The sequence below is a fragment of the Cyprinodon tularosa genome, unplaced genomic scaffold (assembly GCF_016077235.1).
Source record: "Cyprinodon tularosa strain WSP-4 unplaced genomic scaffold, ASM1607723v1 ctg175, whole genome shotgun sequence".
In the NCBI taxonomy this organism is placed as follows: domain Eukaryota; kingdom Metazoa; phylum Chordata; class Actinopteri; order Cyprinodontiformes; family Cyprinodontidae; genus Cyprinodon; species Cyprinodon tularosa.
This window is the reverse complement of record NW_024038574.1, coordinates 965,922-990,817: the sequence shown is the minus strand read 5'-3', so window position 1 is coordinate 990,817 and position 24,896 is coordinate 965,922. Positions and strand designations below refer to the sequence as shown.

The 24,896-nt window shown below is 38.4% G+C and overlaps 1 protein-coding gene across 1 annotated transcript in view; it reads right to left on the bottom strand.

Annotated features, from left to right (window-relative positions):
• Window positions 1-2,012: 2,012 nt before the first annotated feature.
• LOC119781328 (collagen alpha-1(IX) chain-like) overlaps window positions 2,013-24,896 on the bottom strand; it is a 64,193-nt gene continuing 41,309 nt past the window's right edge. The window contains exons 15-38 of the mRNA XM_038281750.1: window positions 23,149-23,220; window positions 21,094-21,132; window positions 20,907-20,963; window positions 18,215-18,268; window positions 18,060-18,113; window positions 17,923-17,976; window positions 17,802-17,855; window positions 17,653-17,706; window positions 17,506-17,559; window positions 17,369-17,422; window positions 16,610-16,663; window positions 15,043-15,087; window positions 14,853-14,906; window positions 14,711-14,764; window positions 14,422-14,475; window positions 12,758-12,829; window positions 12,626-12,661; window positions 12,499-12,543; window positions 12,393-12,425; window positions 12,094-12,240; window positions 8,659-8,713; window positions 8,356-8,550; window positions 7,996-8,082; window positions 2,013-2,865 (exon numbers count right to left, since the gene is read on the bottom strand). Coding sequence (XP_038137678.1) covers window positions 2,663-2,865; window positions 7,996-8,082; window positions 8,356-8,550; window positions 8,659-8,713; window positions 12,094-12,240; window positions 12,393-12,425; window positions 12,499-12,543; window positions 12,626-12,661; window positions 12,758-12,829; window positions 14,422-14,475; window positions 14,711-14,764; window positions 14,853-14,906; window positions 15,043-15,087; window positions 16,610-16,663; window positions 17,369-17,422; window positions 17,506-17,559; window positions 17,653-17,706; window positions 17,802-17,855; window positions 17,923-17,976; window positions 18,060-18,113; window positions 18,215-18,268; window positions 20,907-20,963; window positions 21,094-21,132; window positions 23,149-23,220 — 1,680 coding nt within the window. The 3' untranslated portion in view covers window positions 2,013-2,662. The remainder of the gene's footprint in view (window positions 2,866-7,995; window positions 8,083-8,355; window positions 8,551-8,658; window positions 8,714-12,093; window positions 12,241-12,392; window positions 12,426-12,498; window positions 12,544-12,625; window positions 12,662-12,757; window positions 12,830-14,421; window positions 14,476-14,710; window positions 14,765-14,852; window positions 14,907-15,042; window positions 15,088-16,609; window positions 16,664-17,368; window positions 17,423-17,505; window positions 17,560-17,652; window positions 17,707-17,801; window positions 17,856-17,922; window positions 17,977-18,059; window positions 18,114-18,214; window positions 18,269-20,906; window positions 20,964-21,093; window positions 21,133-23,148; window positions 23,221-24,896) is intronic.

Genomic DNA, 24,896 nt, shown 5'->3' with positions numbered 1-24,896 from the left:
AATGGATGCAACGCCAGTGGCTCCAATCATTTGTTAGTGAAGATTCTCAGTCATCCAGGTCATAGTCCTTCCAAAAAAAGAAAGTTAAAAACAATGCACTGTACTTTGTTTCTAAGTTTGAAGACGTTTCGCTTCCAATCCAGGAAGCTTTTTCAATTTAGAATGTCAGGAATAGCGTTGAGTTCGAGGTTTTATACAGTAGTCTATCAAAACAGCTCTCATCGCAACCCCAGCTGTACAGGAGAGCAGAAGACCTCGCCTATTCAGCCAGACAACCATTCCCTTTAACGACCCCCATTTCAGAGACATAGACAGGTTTTGGGTATTACAGGATAACAAAAGAAGCCAAATTCAAAAGGGTTGGACCCCTCGGGTCTGTTTCAGTTTGCATGTTTTAAAAACAAAAACAAGGCTTTGTTTGGCTACTGAATAAAACCTCAAACTCAACGCTATTCCTGACATTTTGAATTGAAAAAGCTTCTTGGATAAAAAGCGAAATGTCTTCAAACTTTGAAACAAACTCCAGTGGATTGTTTTTACTCTCTTTATTTGGAGCTCCAATCATTTATCCACATTGAGTTTTGTTTTGGTACCCCAAATCAGACTGGATAGGTTTCTGCAGCATGTTAGGAGTTCAGCTTGCTTACATTGTTGGCATAAAACGGTGTGCTTTAGTAGCTGGTCTAGCTTGGTTAAACAATCTAGGGAACCAAACTCCATGATTTCCTTTTACATTTTAAATGTTAACTTCATTTTACATTAAACAAAGAAAAGGATGGATTTTTTTTATCTTTTCTTTAATAAATCAGATTTTTCTACCTATAAAGGAGTTAATGGAAAGCAGATTACAATAATAGCTGCTTTAAAGTTCTGTTATAGTCTGCTATAAAGAGGATTTAAATGCAAGATTACTCCAATACTCCAGTACATTTAGTGCTGATTAACATCTTATTTCTGTTAGTTCTAAGCAGCTGCTTCTCTACATACTGTTGAACAATCAGTGTTAAAACTTTGTGGTTCTCTAGATGCTCATTATGGCATCAAGATGGGATAAAGATCTGCAACTCTCAAAGCAAAACATAAGTTATACTAGTAAATTATTCACAATTTGAAATATTTTATATGTATTTGTGTTTTATTCCATTACAGTTTCCTATTTCTTTGTCAGTTTTGCCTTAATAATTGGTGCTAACATATTTTGAAATAGTAGCTCAGTGTAAGTATCGGGGGGCGGCTGTATTGTACTGTACTGTAGTGTATAATAAAGATTGGAACAAATTCATTTTCTAACACAAGCTTTGTGTCTTTTTTTTTAGTTGTTCTCTTTATTTTACTGTATATTATCAAAAGATAAGTTTTGTTTTATCTGTTGTTAGTACACTGCAAAAACAATCTAGAAATATGTAGAAATGTCTTAAATTAAGTGTATTTACCCTTAATTTGAGTAGGTAAATAAGATCTGCCAATGGAATGAGAATTTTTACTTTTAAAATAAGATAATTAGATAATATAGACTTGAAATAAGACTATGTAATTGTTTTTTTGTTTTTTAAATGTAAATTGACTTGTTCCATTGGCAAAGTGTCTCACTTACCTGCTCAATTCAAGAAAAAATGCATTAAATTAAAGAAAAATTAAATTATCTGGATTTGGATTTTTTCCAGTGTGTATATCTGTTTTTTTTTCTAATGAATTATCATGTCTACATGTACCTTGGTTATGCAAATCAAGCAGCAGTTTTTGCTAAATCTGATTGTATAAATGCCCATCACTCTTTCCATTCATAGCAGACATTTTAAATGTATTGTAGCTGAGTCATGATGTGATCTATCAAATTAAAAGGATGTCCTTGGGTTGGCTGCCAAGCTCGCTCCTTTCCAGCGCATTGCTTAAAGGTCATATTTGAACAGTAAATGTATTGGTCATTGGCAAACAGAGGGGAGAGAGAATGATATCAGCTCTCCTTTGTAACCAGGCAACTATTTAACACTATATCCAGAGAACAACCCTTGTTTTTTGTTTGATTGTTTTACAGAAAACCACTTTAATGTAGAGGCAGTGGATTGTCACAGATCATGTTTAAACCATCCTGAATAGGTCATAGTCGGCTCCCTCTATAAATGCATGATCCCACAAACATAAGGGTAGGGTGTTTAAATTTGTTACTGAGTAAATTTCTCAAAACTAACCACTTTATTGCAATGTTTCATAAAACAGACAACTGGCCAAAAAAAACAAAAAACAAAAAAAAAATCACTGGAGCCACATAGTTGACGAACATCCGTAAACATTTGAATGGGGCAAAGTAAATTAATTAGTGGAAATCATAGATTTTTATATAAGTTGACCAGTCTTTACTCAATGGCCTAGTGGCAGGGATATTATTTCTTATCAGGTTATGGGGGCTTAAGGACCAGAGGCTGCGCAGCAACAAGTGTTTTCTCCCCAATGGGGAAATTCCCTCTAAAAACTCTAAAGTTAAAATGTCTTTACAGTTTTGTGCAGTTGTTTCCCATCTGTGTTTCTCACTAAGTGTCTTTGATTTGTGGTGCCGATGGGGACTCCTCCAAAAAAAACACCATGTTCGGGTTAATGAAGAGCCCTGAAACATGGTGACGCTGGGTGGATGAGGTCTGGCGAATGTCATTGACCTTTGGATGTCTCATGGGTTTTTGTACGAGGAGGATTTCTTTCCACTGACCATATAGAGGTGAGGAAGTCTGTTTATACAAGTAGATGGGTCACAGAGACCAGGTGGTCCAGAGGGTCCTCTTTGACCAGCAGGTCCTGGAATGCCTGGACTTCCTGTTTCACCGCGCTCTCCATTTTTGCCATCTCTGCCGACACCAGGAAGACCTGGAGCACCTAGATTGGATAAGTACATGAAAATAAAGAAAATAAATATTTCCATAGTATTTTAATATGCCCACATGCTTCACAAAGGCATTAAACTTTTTCATTCATTGTCTCACCAAGAACTCTTATGGCGGACTGGGGTCCGGATTCGGACCCACATGCTTGCTAATCCGGACAAAACCTGATTTAAAACATTTATAAATAATGTCCAATGACAGTATTTTATTTCACTTGCGCCTCTTCTCCTGTTAATACGGTAAAGCCTTCCGGAGCCTCCGGCACCAGGCTACATGTGATACAAATTAGCCAATGAGCTGCTGTCAGTCTGGGTTGCTGCTACTTTTAGACTCAGCAGGCAAACCTGTGGTCATGAAACTAAATCATGAAATAAAACAGCATGATTGGCTGTAAGGAGTGCGGAGACAGGGGACACAAGAAAACCTGCTACTGACCGAGGTAGCTAAGGTGAGAATATTACTACGGCGACTGAAACAGAGGTTGAATAAACTCTCCTTGTGAGAAGGAAAAGTTAGAGTTCCCCTCTTCAGAGTTTTCAGAAAACCTGCTTCGCGAAAGGGACCCTTGATTACTCTAAAACTGAATGTCGGCAACTATGAAAGATGCGTCATTTGTGTTTCAACAACGAGAGTTATTGATCCCGGAAGTCCAAATCTGTGAATATCTTTCTAAATTTACCGAAGTCGCCTCGAGCCGTCATCTTAACTGACGAGCTGTCAGTCAAATGCTTCCTGACACTTCTTCCTGTGAGATCGTGTCTGCAAGGTCCAATCAGGAGGAGGCTTCCAGTTGTCTCCGCCCAACCTGTCAAAACCACTGTTCCTCCGCGCGAGGAGAAAATCTGTCCGAGGGCAGAGACGCTTTCAAGAGGGCAGCCGTCTTCGAGCGTGGCCGCTGGATAGAAAATTGTGCACGCAGGGAGATCCCGCGCGCACGTGGGAGGGGCTGGCGCGCGCGGAGAGCTTCCGAGCTCGCGTAGAGGAGCTGGCGCGCGCGGAGAGAGATTTTCTCCTCTTGAAGCAGTAGTTTCTCGCACGGCGGTAGATAAACCATGCGCAGAAGTAGTCTAACATACATGCAAGTATGTTTATTTTGCTCACGTTGGTTATGACATAAATGTAACGCTATAGGCACAATTATTTTCTGAGGTACAGATATAACTTGGATGTATCCAAGAGAGCAATGAACTAAATTGACCGACAAAGGACACACCAACAGTAGCCACCTGGCTAGGCTAACCAGCACAGAGCCAACCAAGAACACAGCCTGGGCCAAACGGAACTTTCCTGAACATTAGAAATGTCCAAACTCCTCAATATGAATGTTGGTTCTCAAATATTAAATTCATGCCGAACTGTGACTTAATTCTAATATTTATTGATAATGGTTTTCAACCTTTCTTGTTTGTAGTTCTTTGTGTGTGTTCATAGTACTTCAGTACTAGTTTATACTAGTGCTTACTACTTGGTGTGATTGAGTTTCATTAGCTTAATTCAGGGATTTTAACTGAAATATGAAATATGATGTGGAGTTGAATGATTTTTACTTATTTATTCTCATACTTTGGATGCAAGTTGTTGTGAAGTTATTCTAGTGTGTTTAGAGTTACCTGTTGTCCATGATTTGAGCTGAAATCAGGCTTTCATTAATTGTCCTAACATACAGCTAGTTGGGTCTGTGTTTACAGAACAATATATAACAGTTATTGGATTAAACCGCATAGAGTCACAACAGTGATTAAAGGTGCTGTAGGAGATCGTAGAAAAACAGTTCCCGCAAGCTATATTTTTGAACATACACAACCATGCCTCTCCCTTCATTAACTTAAAGGAATAGTACACCCAAAACATGATTAGCCTTCATTTTCTACTCACCCCCATGCTGAACAACACTCTGGAGTACTTTTTTGATATCTCAAATGCATCTGGAGATCTGGGAGGCTTCTTGCTGTCTGCTGACATTCAAATAATGGAGGTCTATGGCGCCCGAGACAGAAAGGTCCATAAAAGTCCACAAAAAACGTGTCAATATTCCTCCATACTGCTCGTCCAATGTATTCCAAGTGTCCTGAGTGGGTAGCATCCAGAATTTACTCGAAACAAAGTCATTTAGAATGTTTTTAGAGCAGAAACAGTAGTGTATAGGATTTCCTGAAAGCGCGCGCCAGCGCGTTCAGGACGCTACGGAAGCCGGCAGACCAAACCAGATGAAAGTGCGCATTCAGCGTCTGCTCTGCCAATAATGCAAGCGTAGAAGGAGAAATGTGCTGTTTACCTGTGCAAAGAAAGAAACAACGAAAGAAAAATGTCTAAAAACATTCTAAATGACTTTGTTTCGAGTAAATTCTGGATGCTACCCACTCAGGACACTTGGAGTACATTGGACGAGCAGTATGGAGGAATATTGACACGTTTTTTGTGGACTTTTATGGACCTTTCTGTCTCGGTCACCATAGACCTCCATTATTTGAATGTCAGCAGACAGCAAGAAGCCTCCCAGATCTCCAGATGCATTTGAGATATCAAAAAAGTACTCCAGAGTGTTGTTCAGCATGGGGGTGAGTAGAAAATGAAGGCTAATCATGTTTTGGGTGTACTATTCCTTTAAAATGCCGAAATCTGCCGGCAAAACATCTTCGCTTTTATTATCCTGGTGCCTGCAGTTTGGATTACGTAGATGAAAAACACCCCCAGCCGCCGCGGCAAACCGCCAGAAGGCGACCAGGCCAAAGGCTGCTGTTGAATGGGATTCCTAGTGACAGCACATCGCCGGATTACGGGGGTCTGAGCGGCTCCAACAGAAATAATATTTGAAGGCAGGATGGTAATCTGGATGAACTGACTGCACTGATGATGTTAATATTCTTATACTTTGGATGGAAGTTGCTTTGAATGTATTCTAGTAAGTTTAGAGTTAACTGTTGTGCATGATTCGAGCTGAAATCAGACTTTCATTTATTGTCCTGACATACAGCTAGTTGGGTCTGTGTTTACAGAACAATATATGGAAGTTATTGGATTAAACGCATAGAGTCACAGCAGTGATTAATTGCAGAGCGTCTATTGGTGATGGTCTAGTACAAGCTTGCCACAGGGGACAGGCAAGGACATTTCAGGGTCCTAATGGAAATCTTATCAAACATGGATTGAATGTGAAGCAAGGATCCTTATTCCTTTTAGACATTTTCAATAATCTGTTAGCTTCAAATCATAGCAACTGCAGGATCCGGTTGCCATGGAGAGGAGTTGGAGTAGAGTTGCTGTTGTTAGTGCGTTAAAAAAAAAGGTGGAGTAGATTATCATTTATCCACACAGAACTATTAATCTTGTCTTTGATTCTACAAATAGGTTTTTGCTTCATCTACAATAGTTTCACTTGAAAACGTGCTTGTAAGATTGAAAATCTTGATTATGTTTTTTAGCAGCACAAATGAAAAGAGAGAAGAAGAATCACAGCTGTATATTTTGAATACGCTAAGAATATTGTGATGCATTTCCTACTGGTTGTAACTGGCCTTTATTACATGCATAAAGGTAGCAGTGTTTTTGTCATTTCAGGCGAGAAGTAACTTCTATTGTATAATTTGAATGACAAAAGTATGCTACAAACTGAAGGCCAAAATAAAGAAATGAACGATGGATACTTTAATGTGTGACAAACACAAAATCCATGCTCTTTTGTTAGAAATTTTGTGTATTAGAGAGAACAAAGTAAAGTAAGTAGTTCATCAAAAAGTATTTGATTTAATGATAAAATATCAGAGATTTATTCCTCAAGGAATTTAATATGTATAATGTGTAAATTATTAGTGATGACTATTATGTAACTAATATATAATAATTTTTTAAATTTTTATTAACACAAAAAATCTAATCCATCTTCAGATAATTATTTTTGAAAACACTGGTGTTTTCTGAGAAAGCAAACAGTTTTAGACTATTCCCCCTTATAAACTTTTCTGCCTCAGATGCTAATTCTTATATAAATATGGGTTTTATAAAGGGATATCAGGGAAATGGGTCGAAAACAAGCCCACATCATATTTTTTCAGATTATTCACCTAAAAGCTGGTACAGTAGTAGCCATTCAAAATTTCCCCACTTTCCTTGATGGGTGCTTGGCTAGTCCCCCACAATTTTTTTTTAAAGATCAAAAATATTCTTTCTGTCATGTTTGTGGACATTAAGATCTAAAGAGAAGCGTTATCTCCTGGTCAGACCCTGTGATTCAGTGAATGGGTGGAGTCAGAGTGAACAAAAAGATATAGGCAGAAATCCAGTACGACTGAGTATAAGGATCAGGTAAGAGATTTTATTAAATTTTTATTTTGAGCATAAAGTCGTAACATTAGAGAATAAAGTTGTAATATTATGAGAATGAGGTCATTATACCACAACCCATTTCAGAAAGAAACGGGTTGACCAGCTCCACCAATCAGCAACCTGAGACCACTTTGACAATTTGCCCATTTTGATGCTGGTGTGTTAAATAATTTTCCTTTTTTGTCAAACCAGAGCCAAAGTATAACTTTGCATAATGCTCGACATTCCTCATTTTGGTGAAGAAACTACTTCTCGTAAGAGTTGTCATAAAACAACAACTTCTTTCTCATAATTTTATGACTTTGTTCTCTTAATATTATGACTTTATTCTCGTAATTTTATGACTATTTTCATTGCGACTTTATTGTCATACTTTTTATGGGTTTATTCTCTTAATGTTACGACTTTATTCTCGATATCGAAGAAAAAAATCTCTAGCCTGGCCCGAATGCTCCATCGTAGGCCAGTGGCTGGAAGTTGGAGTGGATTTTACTGCCATTCGGCTGGCTTTTGACAGGGAAGGGCCACGTTGAATGGCTACTACTACTGTACCACTTATCCTTTCTTCATCACTTACTGCTGGTCTGTTTTTTCTTTTTGATGTGGTAAAATCCAATTCAATAATTTGTAAGAGTGCGTTGCATATTGCTTTGTAACCCACTGCTTTGTGGTTCTTTTAAAGTTAGGGTCTAACGTATAATTTTTTCCACAAATCTTGTCCTCCATAAGTAACTCAGCAGTAGTTTTTCATGGAGTCCCACACAAACCTGACAGTCTTCTGATACGAAAGTAGTCTCACCTGGTACACCTGGTGCCCCTGGACTTCCTTTGGTCCCTACACCATCCTCTCCCTTGTCTCCTTTGTCTCCCTTTTGCCCGGCTTCACCTGGACAATGAAGCAACACAGAGTACAAAGACACGAATGCTTAGGTGATTTAAAGACGCCAACAGCTTGTTGCTGTTCATGACTGGCAATGTATACATTTGCAGAGGCCTCTCCTTCTATATGCAGTTTATTGAAAAGCAAAAGAGAATAAGAATCAGTACATTCTGAGATCGTCACCACGTTATTTTCCAATAAAGTGCAGCCTGAGTCAGTAGCTTGTTTCATTTGCAAGGCAGTTTATTGGAAGTAAAGAGGTTATGAATTAATGCTTACCTTTTTGTCCAGGTGCACCTGGAAGCCCATAAAAGCCTGGGTGGCCTTTGGGACCCATTGGACCTGGAATGCCCACTGCTCCTGTTTCTCCAGCTGGTCCAGGAGGTCCTGGAGGTCCTGCTGGTCCGGGTGTACCAGGAGCACCTATGGCTGCTGGTCTCTTCAAGAATTCTTTCATAAATTCCTCCAATTGTTCTACATGGACAAGGAACAAAATATCACAGCTAAACATGGTATATCTTCTTTCTATGCTAGGAGTGAGGATATACAAGTGGAGGTAATTTTAAATCAAATTAATCTAACCTTCAACAACCGCGGAGCACATTTCTCGAAGCTTTTCATCATTCACTTTTGGGCCCTGTGAAAGAGTGTTAATAAAGACATAGCAATAAGTTTTACAAAGAGTTCTAATAGCATTTCTGTTGCAGAAAAGTAATTTTTCTAAGTCAAGTTTAAAGTCTTTGAGGGATGAAAGTATTTAAGAGTTAAGTAGAAGTCAGGTCTTTAGTCTTTGGCCCCAGTTCTTTAAGAGTAAGCCTAATTTTACTATGTTGCCTCAAAACCAAGCCGGTTTGTCTCTGCCCCTGCCTCTATCCCAGGGGTCTGCATTAATCACTTTGCGTATTTCTTGGCACTTAAAAGTCTAAAAGCACAATTGACTCAATTGTTTTGCTGGATATTTTCTACATGTAAATTTGGGATTCAAACTTTAAGTTCAAAACACAAGTTGTAAAAGACTAACAGGATCCACAAAAAGGTAATAAATCCAGACCTCTGGATTATCATTAATCTTGTTGTAGCAGTTAAAAATTAGGCCAGATACAGATGCTGGTCATAAAATTAGAATATCATGAAAAAGTAGATTGATTTCAGTAATTCCATTTAAAAAGTGAAACTTGTATATTATATTCATACATTACATACAAACTCATATATTTTCAGATGTTTATTTTGTTTAATTTTGATGATTACAAATGACAACAAATGAAAATCTCAAATTCATCATATCAGAAAATTAGAATATTACTGAAGACCAATAAAAACAAAGGATTTATAGAAATGTTGGCCAACTGAAAAGTATGAACATGAAAAGTATGAGCATGTACAGCACTCAGTATTTAGTTGGGCCTCCTTTGGCCTGTATTACTGCAGCAATGCGGCGTGGCATGGAGTCGATCAGTCTGTGGCACTGCTCAGGTGTTATGATAGCCCAGGTTGCTCTAATAGTGGCTTTTAGCTCTTCTGAATTGTTGGGTCTGGTGTATTGCATCTTCTTCTTCACAATACCCCATAGATTTTCTATGGGGTTAAGGTCAGGAGAGTTTGCTGGCCAATTAAGAACAGGGATACCATGGTCCTTCAACCAGGTACTGGTAGCTTTGGCACTGTGTGCAGGTGCCAAGTCCTGTTGGAAAATGAAATCTGCATCTCCAAAAAGTTGGTCAGCTGCAGGAAGCATGAAGTGCTCTAAAACTTCCTGGTATGTGGCTGCGTTGACCCTGGACCTCAGAAAACACAATGGACCAACACCAGCAGATGACATGGCACCCCAAACCATCACTGACTGTGGAAACTTTACACTGGACTTCAAGCAACGTGGATGAAGTGCCTCTCTTCTTTTCCTCCAGACTCTGGGACCTTGATTTCCAAAGGAAATGCAAAATTTACTTTCATCAGAGAACATGACTTTGGACCACTCACCAGCAGTCCAGTCCTGTTTCTCTTTAGCCCAGGCAAGACGCTTCTGACGCTGTCTGTGGTTCAAGAGTGGCTTGACACAAGGAATGCGACAGCAGAAACCCATGTCTTTCATACGTCTGTGTGTGGTGGTTCTTGAAGCACTCACTCCAGCTGCAGTCCACTCTTTGTGAATCTCCCCCACATTTTTGAATGGGTTTTGTTTCACAATCCTCTCCAGGGTGCGGTTATCTCTCTTGCTTGTACACTTTTTTCGACCACATCTTTTCCTTCCCTTCGCCTCTCTATTAATGTGCTTGGACACTGAGCTCTGTGAACAGCCAGCCTCTTTAGCGATGACCTTTTGTGTCTTGCCCTCCTTGTGCAAGGTGTCGATGGTCGTCTTTTGGACAACTGTCAAGTCAGCAGTCTTCCCCATGATTGTGTAGCCTATAGAACTAGACTGAAAGACCATTTAAAGGCTTTTGCAGGTGGTTTGAGTTAATTAGCTGATTAGAGTGTGGCACCAGGGGCCATCAATTTTGAACCTTTTCACAATATTCTAATTTTCTGATATGATGAATTTGAGATTTTCATTTGTTGTCATTTGTAATCATCAAAATTAAACAAAATAAACATCTGAAATATATGAGTTTGTATGTAATGTATGAATATAATATACAAGTTTCACTTTTTAAATGGAATTACTGAAATCAATCTACTTTTTCATGATATTCTAATTTTATGACCAGCACCTGTATTTACCCTTGATGAATTGCTGAGGAGATCATGGGAGGTTTGTTGTTCTGTTAAACCCCTATAACCAGCTTTGGAGCATTTTTAAGGTGGTGCAGTTGTACAGTAAGAAACACCAGGTTTGCTTTTGGGGGCTAGAGTATTAAATCCTTGAAAAAAGCTACAACTTCTTGGTATTCTGTTTCTGTTAGGTGTTGGAATCTACCATGACACCAATCCTGTTTAAGGTCTTCTTCAAAAGGATCTCAGAGCATATTAAGAGGAAGGAAGATGCAGGTGTGAAGCATGTGATCCTGATGCCCGCTTTTTTCCCCCTGGTGTTTTATTTTATTTATTTTATTGTCATTATACTGTCACAAGTACAGAGCAACGAAATTAATTCTCTGCATTAAACCCATCCCCTTTGGGATGCAGTGGGCTGCCATAGTGCAGCGCCTGGGAAGCAGTACTCAGAGACCCAGAGTGGCAGTCCGTGGGAGTGGGGTTCGAACTCAGAACCTCAGGATTCCCCAAAGCAGGCATTAGCGTGAAGGGTGTTAGAGTTACAATTATAAAATGAATGTGTGGGCATATGAAACATTGAAGAAATAAGATGCTACATTTCTGTCCTGTGATTCAATCAGGAGGGTCATAAACTTTTATGACCTGCATCCAGTAGGTCATGAGGCAGAGTCACACTGTTGTGTGACCTGCATCCAGCCAGATGGTCATTACAGGGTTTTCTGTTTAAGACCTGCCCTATTATGTTGTAAACTGTTAATAAAAGGCTTTGCTGTGAAGGGAACTGGGAGAAAAGGTGCTGGTTGTGAGCCAGCAGTTCTTCTCCCCTGTGCAGAGGCTGACGTTGCAAAATCCCTGTCTGTGTTTGATCATTTCGTCCTCTTAAACTCACATTTCTCTGGATTTAAACCCAACAAAGGGTCTTGCCCAAGGACTCACACTCATGGGATACTAACCCAGGCTTCCTGTTTTGCGGGACGGTTGACTTCCACTTGAGCTAGCCAGATTGGCTACCTGCTACCATGACCGATCATGGGTGAGTGGTAGACAATTAATAATGCAAAAGAGAGCAGCTAACACAATGGCTTTCCTGACTATTTTTTTCCCTTTCCAATTTCTAAAGCAAATCATTACATCTTATTTTAAATTAAAAGAATGAAACTTGGGCACAAAAAGAAGAAAAAGTAAAACTACAGCCATTTTATTTAGGAAAATACCAACCCTTGTTTTTTGGTATATTTACAAAGGGCAGAGAGAGTTTATCCTATTTTGATAACCTGTCAAGTAAAGCCATCTGTGACTCACAGGTAGACCTCTAGGACCCGGTGGTCCAGGGATGCCTGGATCTCCCTCCAACCCTCGTGCTCCCATGGGACCCGTTGCTCCTGCGTGTCCTGGCTGACCTGGTCTCCCTTCAGCTCCTGTAGATCCTCTTTGACCTTTTTCTCCACGCTGGCATGGAAACATAAATCGTTAAAGTACGTTTTTCCCTTGATTAAAAACCAGAATGTGTTTGGTGGACTATTTAGCTTCAGCAGAATACTCTTCTAGACTCTTCTACTGTTAAACATTTAAGTTATTGTGGTAACTTAATTAATTCATACCTCTCCTTTGATGCCAGACACACCAGGAGGGCCCTGGAAGACATCGGGACAATCTATTAGATCCAAAGAGGGATGAATGTCTATTAAAAAAATATAAAGATAATACCTGATCTCCTTTGACACCAGGGTCTCCTGTCAGGCCTGGATCTCCCTGTTTTCAAAAGGTGACATGATGAATGTGTAATTATTAAACCACATGGTGGAAATTATTCTATCATCATAATGACTCTTACCTGACTTCCTTTTGGTCCTACAGGGCCAGTTGGTCCCTAAACTCCGGAATCAAAATGATAATGATGTGCCGTTGGATTCCCATAGCGCTCAGTACTTTAGCAAAACTAAACTAAGAACAGCTATTCTCCCACCTGATCGCCTTTATGGCCTGTATGACCTTTCAATCCTTTGGGCCCAGTAGCTCCTTTATCTCCTTTGTCACCCTGATAATCGAAAATTCAGAATAAGTATAGCGGACACATACAGAAAAAGATTAACAATAATGTCCATGTAGAATACCGTCTGCTTTCCAAACATTTAAAAGTGTGAGTAAATAAGCTACATTACCAGCATTCCACACTGTACACTCTTATTCAATATGTTAGAAAAGTTCTATAAAGTTTGTTTAAAAAGTAGGTTAATGGCTTACAGATTTCTGTTTTAAAGCTTTATTTCAGTTAGCGAACTATATACTATGGAGGCCTAAAGAGGACAAAATGAAATAAATAAATGTACCATGAAATAAATAAATATGACAGGAAATAAATGTAAATTGAAATAATGAAATATCTTAAATATTTATCAGTTTGTTTAATTAATAAATTATTGATTAACTAAATATTTCATTCAATAAACCCCTTTGAAATTGATATTAGGGGATGCAGTAAGCTCAAAGTGTTAATCTTTTTAAAGCTATTTAGCAGTAATTTTAAAGGAAAATTCCGGTTTTTAACATTTTTAGCCCATTTTCTGTAGTGTCCAGGATGCATTCGAATGATCGACACCAAAATTTTGACGATTGGTCCTGTCTCTGCTATTTGGCTCATGCAGAATCCCCCCTGGCTGCTTCAGAATGGCTTCCATTGTGCATGTCCGATAATGTCCTTAAAACAACCTTAAACGTTCTTTTTTTAAAATATGCTACTCACCGGGTCGTCAGCGCTGTTCAATGACGTTCCAAAAAAAGTTTCGTGAAGAAAAACCGTTCCTGTCTTGTTTTATTTAGCATTTTGTAAATCCCAGAACTATTTTTTCCCGATACATCACAACCGCTTATAAACTTCCGCTTCCCGTTCGAATCTGAAGCGTTGCACACTCCAGACCACTACTTGGCGACAATGTCTCTATATACTCCTCCTCAGTATATTCCAGTTCAAAACGGTATCCTCTACCGTCAAACTCAAAGTCCAATATGTCCTCCTCAAGAATCCACCTTTCGTATTCCATTTTCAGAGTTTTTTAAAGTGTTTAACAGAGACGTTAGCACCTCGACGTCGGAGTACACAGAGTGAAGCGAAAAGACTACAACTGTGTAAACAGGCCCCATTTCCGTTTCCGGTGGCAGCGGAATATTGACTATTCCAACAGAACTCAATGGGATTTACAAAATGCTAAATAAAACACTACAGGAACGTTTTTTCTTTACGAAACTTTTTTTGGAACGTCATTGAACAGCGCTGACGACCCGGTGAGTAGCATATTTTAAAAAAAGAACGTTTAAGGTTGTTTTAAGGACATTATCGGACATGCACAATGGAAGCCATTCTGAAGCAGCCAGGGGGTGATTCTAAATGAGCCAAAAAGCAGAGACAGGACCAATTGTCAAAATTTTGGTGTCGATCATTCGATTTCATCCTGGACACTACAGAAAATGGGCTTAAAGTGTTAAAAACCGGAATTTTCCTTTAAGCTAAATATTATTGCAACATTTTATTTAGCAAAGAAAAGTGTGGTAAGGCTAATTTTTTTTTGTTAGTTCTTGCAACAAAAACACATTTCTACCTAGAGACGAGATTTTAAACTACATATATCTCACCTGGATTCCCTTTGGACCAACAGGCCCCATTGGTCCTTGTTTTCCTGTTGCACCCTGCATTAATGAAATACAAAAATCACATCATTATTTGTAAGAAAATAGAAAATGACAAACATATGGAAAAGAATAAATCAGTTTCATCTAACAGAGTAAAATAAATGTTTTATGGATCACAAATATAAGGTATCTCTTAATTTGAACAGTTTATTAAAGGTAGCAATTTGGACCCATTTTTGGAAGCAAAAACCAAATTATCAGAAAAAAGAAAAGAAAATTTAAGCAAACCCACAGTGGATCCTTTTTCTCCCGGTTTTCCATCCTCCCCATCATTTCCAGGCTGCCCCTGCATGAAAACAAAGATAAGTTTGTAAATAATACACTTGCAGGATAGATAAATAAATAAGCTACATATTTAGTCTGTGGCTTCTCACAGTTTTTCCAGGAAGCCCAACCGGTCCCATTGGTCCTTCTGAACCAGTCTCACCCTAAATCCATATAAAGAATAACACTGAGTTTTCAGAAATAATCGTTTGTTTGCATAAATGTTAAAGAAAGAGAAGTTTGCTTAGTAGGTGTCAAATTCTGGTCTTGATATCATCAAAAGATGATTAATATGATTACCTTTTCCCCAGGAGGACCAGCTACTCCCTGCTTTCCTGGCAGACCCTAAGAACAAAACATATTATTTGTATATAAAAAAAAATATACATTGGTTTAGTTTGCATAGGTTCCAATAACATTGAAGTCATTCAGATTCATCAAGATTTTAGATGTTGAAAAATAACTGCTAATAACTATTACTTTGCCTAGTAACTAGTTACTTTGATTTATCAGTAACTGGATAACAGTCTCAATAACTCTTTGGGAGAAGTAGCTGGTAATTATACCCAGATACTTTATGTAAGTAATGTTCCCAACCCTGAGTAGAAGTTATTAAATTTTGACTGTGACACTTGTATTCCTGCATTATATGGTGCCTGTGCACATAGAATGACAGCTAAAGAAACATCTATCTAACACACTGGTACAGTAATATTTGCTGTAGAGCAGGGGTCACCAACGGGGTGCCCGTGGGCACCAAGGGGCCCTCAAGGACAACATGGGGTGCCCTCAGCATCTTTTGAAAACAGAACAATTCAACAGTGGACTAAATCTGAAATGTTATTTTTTACTGAAGCTCTTGTTTTGAAGCATTTATGAAGCATTTTATCATATCAATAAATTAGAATAATTGAGGATTTATATGGATTTCATAATGAGAATATCTAAAAGCAAATTAAAAATTAAAAGAAACAATAGAAATATGTTTATTATCTATGAAGTTCAGGTGAACGCCGCTTCCTCTAGTTCATAGGTCAGTATTGGTAGCCGTTCCTATGACTCAGTACCCATAAAGTAGCCCTCAGCCTTAAAAAAGTTGGTCACCCCTGCTGTAGAGTATAAGCAGAGATGGCAAAAGTACTCACTTTCCGTACTTGAGTAAAAGTACAGATACTTGTGTTAAAAATTACTCTGGTAAAAGTGGAAGTACTGATTAAACTTCTTTACTCAAGTAAAAGTAACAAAGTACAGGCTTGTAAATTTACTTTAAGTATAAAAGTAAAAGTAGAAACCACTTTTTTCATGCCATTGCCTACATTTTAAATGGATGTCTGCCAATAGGACTAGATCTCCGTTGTGTTCATTTTCAATCATCTCGTCGTCCATGCTACTATGCTAACGCCACCGCCACCAAGCTGCAATGATTTGCCGCCAATGAATACCGCCAAATCTGTCGATTCATCTTGTAGTGGTGCGTCAAATGCAACGTAGATTCCCATCCAATTACGGTAGATTGAATTTGGTATTGATGATGTGAAAAATAATAATGGTAACTCCATTGAAATGATTCAAAACTAAAGTAACGAGACAATTTTTTAAAATGTAAGGAGTAGAAAGTACAGATATTTGTGTAGAAGTAAAAAGTCGCCATAAAAATAAGTAGTAAAGTAAAGTAAAAATATCAGAAAAATCTACTTGAGTACAGTAACGAAGTATTTGTACTTCGTTACTTCCCATCTCTGAGTATAAGCTTTAATTGTAAGGTACACCCTAAATATTCTGTTCTATAACCTTAAAAAGTAACACCTTAAAAATGGGATTAAATTGAATAAATGACAGATGAAAGAACATAAATGAATGCACTTACTGGAATACCAACTATCCCTCTAACTCCAACAGCGCCTGCTGCACCAGGCTCCCCCTGATGAAGAAATCCACAGTTAGTACAAATAAATATATGTGCTTTTCATTTTAGATGCAAGTGGTTATATCAACATTACCTTTATCACAATTGTTAAATCATGGTAGTTCATTTTAATGATTGGAACAATACTTCAAACTTTACTTTTGAAAAAGCTATTAGTCAGAGTGGTTCAAGTTATCCCGAGCTATCTCTATAGTTATGCTGCTATAGGCTTAAGCTGCTGGAGGACATGGGGTCCACTTTTCTTCATTGCTATTTTCCTATTCTTCAGTATTTACAAATTAAATCCCTAACTTTATGTTCTCTCTGTGTATCATTTCATAGTAGCTTCATCTGACCTGATCCTATTTGGCTGTAACACCATTGTGGTGAAAAATATGAGCTGAGCTGCTGCCATCTACACCTTGGATTATATGTAATATAGTTGGCCCTGTTTTTTTAGTGCTCAGTCTTTTATTTCTCTGAGACATACTGTAGCTATAGCCTTAGTTTTACTGTAACCAACTTGGTGTGCAGTAGTAACACTAAAGAGTTTTACGCTTCAGGAAAGCTTAAAGTGCAGGAAAACTATTGTTTGTTGTTGATTCAGAAAAATATAAATTTTTTTTTGCACAGGTCAAACGTTGTTGAGGAGAAGTTTAGCTAGCATAAATTACAGTTTTATTTCTGTGAGAAAAACAAGGTATGGGAATTTAGAGATACCTTGATACCATCAGATCCAGGAAGCCCATCCAGTCCATCCTTGCCAGGCTCACCCTTCAGCGCCACAATAGACAGTAGAATATTTTAGAAAAACTGAAGATGCTAGACAAAATATATCTGAATATCAACACACTTACGACTTCTCCTTTTTCTCCTTTAACACCCGGCTTTCCTTGTGGTCCCATAGCTCCCTTTATAAAACATTTATATAGTAAATATTATTTGTGCTTTTTTTAAAAATACATTTTTAAATCCCACACAAACATCAACCTTTCAGAACTCACATCATCGCCCTTCTCCCCTGGCAACCCCTCGCGTCCTCTGGCTCCCTCCACACCCTGAGAACAGTGATTTATCAATAACATCCTTCCTGTCTTAAAACAGCTAACAAGAGAGGCAACCGAATTGATCAGAACCAAATCAGAGTGCTTACAGGAGCTCCAGGTGGACCAGTTGGACCTGGGACGCCGTTGTAACCAGGAGCGCCCTGTAAAAACATAGAAGTCAGATTTCTCCATGGAAACAAATCACTATGTTATCAGCATAAAACTTACTCTGTCTCCTTTCTCTCCTGGGGTCCCTGGAAATCCGATTGGTCCTCTTTGCCCCTAAAACAAAGTTATATATTTGATCTGTATATTGTATTGTATTGTATTGTGTTGTATTATATAAATAAAAGAAATCCCCCTACATCGTCCCCCATGCGACCTGGTGGACCCTGAGGACCTGTCTCGCCAACTTCCCCCTTAGACAAAAACAAAAAGCATTGACATAAATTCACTGTTCAAACAGACAGAACTGGTTTTTCAACTTAAATAAAGTTCAAAAGATTTATTCTTTGCAAACCTTTTCTCCAGGCTCTCCATCTTTTCCAGGCTCTCCAGGCAATCCTTTGTGACCCTAATGGCAACAAATCAAAACGTATGTATGTATGGTAATAGTCATAACAATCACTCCCTTAGTGAAGCATGTTCAAGTTTGCTGTTATGATGCACCAAAGGAGGAATAATTTAAGAGCTAATATAAGGCCAAACATTTTTACTCTAATTTACGAAATATAATGCATCGGCTTGTTGATGCCTGTTTCTATAGATTTCGACCATTGGTAACTCTTTGATATCAAAGCTCTAAACGGACAAAAACAGAAAGTTTGACAGTTTACTGTCTTAAAGCTACAGTGTGTAATTTTCAGCGACATCTAGCGGTCAGACTGCAGACCGCAGCAACATGAACATCTCCCCCCCACCACTTCTCCCCCCCAACAGTACGGCGAGCGTTACGGGACAAAATGTCTTCCACCACGTCCGCATCACCTACCTTCTCAAGTGATGAGGTTTGTTTACATAGATAATTTTACAGATAGTATTTCATTAGTCTCTCTGTTCAGTACCGTCTCAGTTAATCTCTCTCAACTTGCCGTAGTTACTTTCGAGCGTAATGGGCGATCTCGCAATCGCTAGTTTGTTGGCTATGCGCTGCCGTAGCGCAAAGATGTCTGCCTCCATGGCTGCGAGACCCGCTCCTATGTAATTATAAATAACGAATTCTAAGGCAAGGCAAATATTAAGGTTAAGAGGCTGAGCTCGTAGATGATGATAAATAACATAGTTATGTATAATATATTACATTTCTGACTGTATATCCCTGTAATTATTACACACTGCAGCTTTAAGTTTTTTCGTCTTTGCTAAGAGTGCAGTGTGATATATTTTTTGGGAAACCTTAATCAAGAAATTGCCAATGGCAGATCAACCAAAAAAAAACAAAAAAAAACCCACCCAGATTTTATGGATTTATCGCCTATGAATGTCAGAGGAAGGTTTAATCAACTCATTAAGTAGAAGACAACAAATGCTGGATCTCACTGGAATTATTTATATGGACAAGGTCCAACAAGCTTATTCTACAAATATTTAACATGAAATTGAAGTCTTTCACATCCTTAGTAAAATATACCGTAAGTTACCAATATACAGACAAGGTCAGAAATCTACCCATCTTTATCTGTTTTTAATGTAAGTGGTAAAGACGTTTGTGTAGAGGTCGGGTCTGTTAGACTCACATTTCAAAGAATTAGGACAGAGATTAGCAGCTAGATGCTACTAATAAAATGCATTTATTACTGATTAGCCAGTGTGAGCAAGAAAAAAAGATTTAAAAAAGGTTTTTGTTGATTTTCAGTTTAGAGTAGAGAAAACAATTAAATGCGGAATATTCAAATTGGTTCTTATTTGCATCAACATTGACTATGCCTGACCCTATGCATTAGAACCATCTATTTTTTTTTGTTGTGTTCTTGGGCAAGACGCTTCCACCTGCAATGGCTACTAATGGTGTTCAGAAGGACTCTTGGCCTCGCTTTTTCAGTGAGCCCAGGGCAGCTGTGGCTACCATGTAGTTTGCCATCATCAGTGTCTAGGTGAATGACTGATTATAGTGTGAAGCGCTTTGGTCAAGTCCTCTCACTTCAAAAAGAGAAATATAATTACTGGCCATTTAACATTTTTCAGTATGGCACCTTGCAGAAGCATTAGTCATAAGAATAAATAAACTGAAATGAACTGGGTAAAATGGAATTATATTAAATTGAATTTTGGAGAAATTGGATTGGATTGGTATCTTTATTTCAAACACGCAAGAGAAAAAAAAAACAATAAGTGTTTAAAAACATTGGAGAGAAAAACAACAAGGTACCCTTCTTTCCTGAGTTAATTGACCTCTATTACATGAGCGAAAAGGAGTTGGAAGGAGTAAAACTTATGTGCTCCTACCCCTTTAATTCTTGTATTTCTTTAATTTACAATATTTATAATTATGTTGGTATATATATCCATATAAATACATACCTACCTACACATATACATACATAAATATGTATACACATATACCCTCATACATATATACAAATAAACAAAACAAAAAACACAAACAAAACTTTCTACAAATCTTCTCTATACCTTTTGAAAATAAGTTCTTTGTACATTTTTTGAAAAAGGAATATGTTTGGACATTGCTTTAGGATCTCATTTACTTTGTTCCACAATTTAACTCTGCAAATTGATAAACATAATCTTTTCCTTTCTGTTTTACATCTATCGGTCTTAAAATTTCCCCTTCCCCTTAAATCGTACCCTCCCTCCCTTTCAGAGAACATCTTTTGGATATTCCCAGGCAATAGGCTACAGTATGTCTTACTTTGAACATGAATACTGCAATTTGGTATTCTGTTAAATCCTGGTATTTTAGCAATTTAGATTTTAGAAATAATGAGTTTGTATAAACCCGAAGTCTGGCGTTGTGAATGATTTTTATTGCTCTTTTTTGCATTATGACTAGTGGCTGTAGTGAGTGTTGATAAGTGTTTCCCCAAACCTCTAGACAGTAAATCAAATAAGGTAACAGTAGTGGGCAGTACATGATATGAAGTGATTTGAGATCCAGAATGTTCCATTTTACTTGACAAATATCTTTATCTATTGAGAACATTAACAGATATCTGAGGAGGAAACTCATTTAAACGCTTTTTCACATTCCTCACCTTCATCCCTGGCAGCCCATGCAGTCCCTGAGGTCCAGCAGGACAGGCGGCAGGACACTGCAAACACACAGAGACATGCTTCACTTTAACGGCAGTGGATCTCTCTGATGGAAGTTATCCTGCCACCACTGTAAATGTCATGCATCCAGGAAAAAGTAGGCTGTGTGTTAGACAGTAAAACACTCACAGATTCCCCACTTCCTTCAGTGTTGGCACCAGGCGGTCCCTAAAAGACAGCAGAGTGACACCTAAAGTAGCCCGAGTGGGAATGGATCTAATAAAGACACCACAGCTTGAAAACTCTTGGTGAATGGGGGAAAAGGAAATGCTGCATGCAACATTATCAAAAACAAAAATCACCAAACACTTTTACTGGAACCGCATATTCACACCCTTAAAGTAGATCATCTCTATATGTTTAGTGATGCAAAGTATGAGGTAAGAGCTCTGCCAAAAGTACGCATGATAATAAATACTCATATGAGCCGTTCTATCTTAAACAGATATGTATAAACTACTCTCCATTCATTGAACTTTTTATACGTGCACATTCAATACCATGAGTCTTCCAATATATCACACCCTGTCAAGTGGACCTGTTTACTTTCTGTGAGATGAAATATTTGAGTGTGTCTTTTCTCAGCCTAATAAGAGTAGAGAAATCTTGTACCAGTCTCTATGCTGGAACATTATGCAGGGAGTTAAAGTGGGGGTTACAGCGAGCAGTTGCCTCCTCACTCTAGACAAGGGTGAAATATAGATATTATGCCCTTTAAGGTGCTTAAGACTAGCCTGGGTGCCATTCCGAACTTAGTCCCGCCCACAACGTTTGAGGTCAGGAAGTTCGGTCTGGCATTGTTCAGTAGTAGCGCGAGTATATGCTCACACAATATCTGGTGGGCCAATCAAATTGTCAGGGCGGGCTTTATACGATGATGGACAGATGATCAACAGTAACGTAATCAACCACGTGACCAAAGTGCGCATGGGTGACAACAACAATGGCTGCCGCTGGAGAGTTTAGGTGAATAGATTCTGCTATTAGGTCTGTTCTAGAAGATATCGACAGCAAATTAATTTTAAAAGAGGAACAGAGAAACGCGATCAGGGCTCATCTTCTTATTCTAGGCGTGCAACTGCACGCTTTGATTTTTGTTGACAACAACTATACGTCGCTTAACATACGTCACGCACTCCGTTGCTCTTATTGGTTGTAGGTCTATCCAATTGAGTGCAGAGGCATTTTTTTTCCTGGTTCGTTCGAAACACGCCCCATGATCCCAGCTCTATGGAGCAGTATCAGACTCATATTCTGACTAGAATTGAGTAGGACTACGTCAGGCTAGCTTAAGACTCCCTCATGCCGAGAACGGAAGACAGCTGTTGTGAAATGTTCATCAGGCTAGTGAAACATTTATGTCCTTGATAAACTGAAGTTGTTTTTCTCTGAATGTTTGTGTGTGAGAAAGTTCTTTATATGCAGGGGTGGGTTGGTTTCCCATGGGGGTGTGTCTGTTAGGATGTGTAACTGTGTGTGCTGGACTTCCCCCAGTCAGAGCTTTTTCTCTGTACGTCTGCAGACGTAAAAATAAATTTAAGCCTCCCTTGAAAGAATTGCCTGAAGTCTCAGTTTCCCTACAACCTCACATTTCTCAGGTTGAAATAAGCACACTGGGTAAAGTTGAAATAAGCCCACAGAAACAGGTCAATAATAGGAGACTCTACGGCGCATTAAAAAGCAAGAGCGGGAAAGAAGGAGCATTGATTCATGGTTGAGCTATACTGGATAATCTGCATGCAATAAATATTCAAACATGGTAGAGTAGCTTAGCTGCCTGTGGTTTAAAGAATCTGCTTTTATCAGTATTTATTATGCATAAAGACTTTTGGCAGAGTTCAAAACATCAAACAAAGCCTCAGTTAAAGGTATGCTGTTGGTCAACATTGGCATTAAAAAGGTACATTTTAGATTTGATCTTTTAAGCAAAAATTCGGGCTGCAACTTTGCTAGAATCAAAAAAATTTCACACCAGTTAAAATTTAGCATCTGTAACTCTTTGTTTGCAATTGCCCAATTTACAGCAGGACAAGTTCTGTTTCCAACTGAGCATAAGCGAGTGTTGACAAGCAGCATTTGTAATCCCAGTGTATTAGTAAAGAAAATTTGAAGCGCAATGATACAGAAGAAATGTGAAATATGTGAGCACATAATCATTTCACACAAAGCCAGATAAGTACTTACCACAGGTCCTGGTGGACCTGGTGGGCCAGGAGGCCCTGGAACACCAACCCCCCCTCTAGGTCCAGGTGGACCCTGCAGGTTCCAAAGAAACGCATGTAGAGAAACTCAAAACACATGTCAGACATTTAATATAGTAATGGAACTCTTTGACGATGAAACATATTCTATAGCCTTAATACTTCAATAGGTCTAAAAATGTCTATTTTTTAAAATACCACTGTTAAGTTATTGATACACTCTGCGAAGGTGTGGGTTATAAAACTGAGTTTACCTGCAATCCTCAAACTAAGGTGTTAAACTAAGGACTAAGGAAACTCTGGAGAACCCGTCCAAAGAGCTTAACATTTTACATTTTTTAATACTGTTTCGTTGAAATAAATTCTGGTCAGAAGTTAAGCTGCCAGGCTAAAAAAAAAAAAAAAAGAAAAATGGTCAAGAATCGCACTTTGACCCAAAATGGCCGACTTCCTGTGGGTTTTAGGGCATACCTCCAAGAGACTTTTTTTTCATGATTCGAGGAGATCTACCTATGTGCCAAATTTCAAATCTCTGTGACTTACAGTTTCCCCCAACTCACGTTAGGGGGCGCTGTGGCGTAATTTGGGGGCGGCCATTTTGGATTCCATTAAAGACTGGCTATTTCACGCGGGGGACAATTTACTGCCACATTTTTGTGAGTTTTTGAATATGCGAAGTCCCCGTAAAATGCTTTCAAAGTGCTACAAGAATAATAATAATAAGAAACTTTCTAAATACAATAGGCCTTCGCAGCGCTTTGCTGCTAGAAAAAAAACAGTTTAAAACTATTTTATATTTGGTTAAGAGATGAGAGCAGAAAATACTCATAATGAATTTTATTGAGAAATTACAGTTAAAATGTAAGCTAAGACTTTATTCCTAAAATTGTCTTTATTCTTTTTTTATATCTAGTCCAGTAAACTTCATGTGAATTGCCAAATAAAATTTCTTAGCTATTTGAGAAAAGGAGAAAACTGAGCTATTTGCCAAAAGATGTAACATGTTGTAGCACAGAGAGAGGGGCTCCATGCTAGCCTAGCAAGTAGCACTGTTTTCTTGAAGCTATAAGGTCCCAGGTTTGATCCAAATACATCATCCCGTTCCTAGCTCCTATCCCTTCACCTTTCACAGGGTCAACAGTAAGAACACTATCCAGGGTAGGAAAGGAGGTCCAGACTGCTGTGCTATATTTAGACACCATTCAGCTTTACAGACGTCATTACGAGCCGGACAGGCTCATAAATAAAGCTGGTCAGATTAGGCCTGCAGCCTTCAGGAAAAGAACTACCAGAATAAAAAATCCAAAATAAAATGAACAGCTGAATCTCTTTTATAAAACCTAAACATATAAAGTTGTGTTTATAAGTATCCAGGGGCGGAGTTACCATTAGGCAAGACTAGGTGACTGCCAAGGACCCCAAGTTCCTGTGGGCCCCATAAAATTTATCATAGATATATGATAATTTGTGGTTTTGCTCAAAATCCTTTTGATATCCTTTCCTTTGAAAAGTGTCTCTGCGGTCTCCACTCAGAGTAGAGGAGAGAAAAGAAAAAAAGATGAAAAGAAGCTAGCATAGCGGTGGTGAAAGAAGAAGGTTGCAGAACAATTGCATCTAAAGTTACCAAAAAAAACTAGCTTCCTCACTGTGCCAGTGGCAAGCACTCAGCAGCAGAAACAACTGTTAGAGTTCAGATTTAAGAATAAGATTTAAGTAAAGGAATGTCAGAAG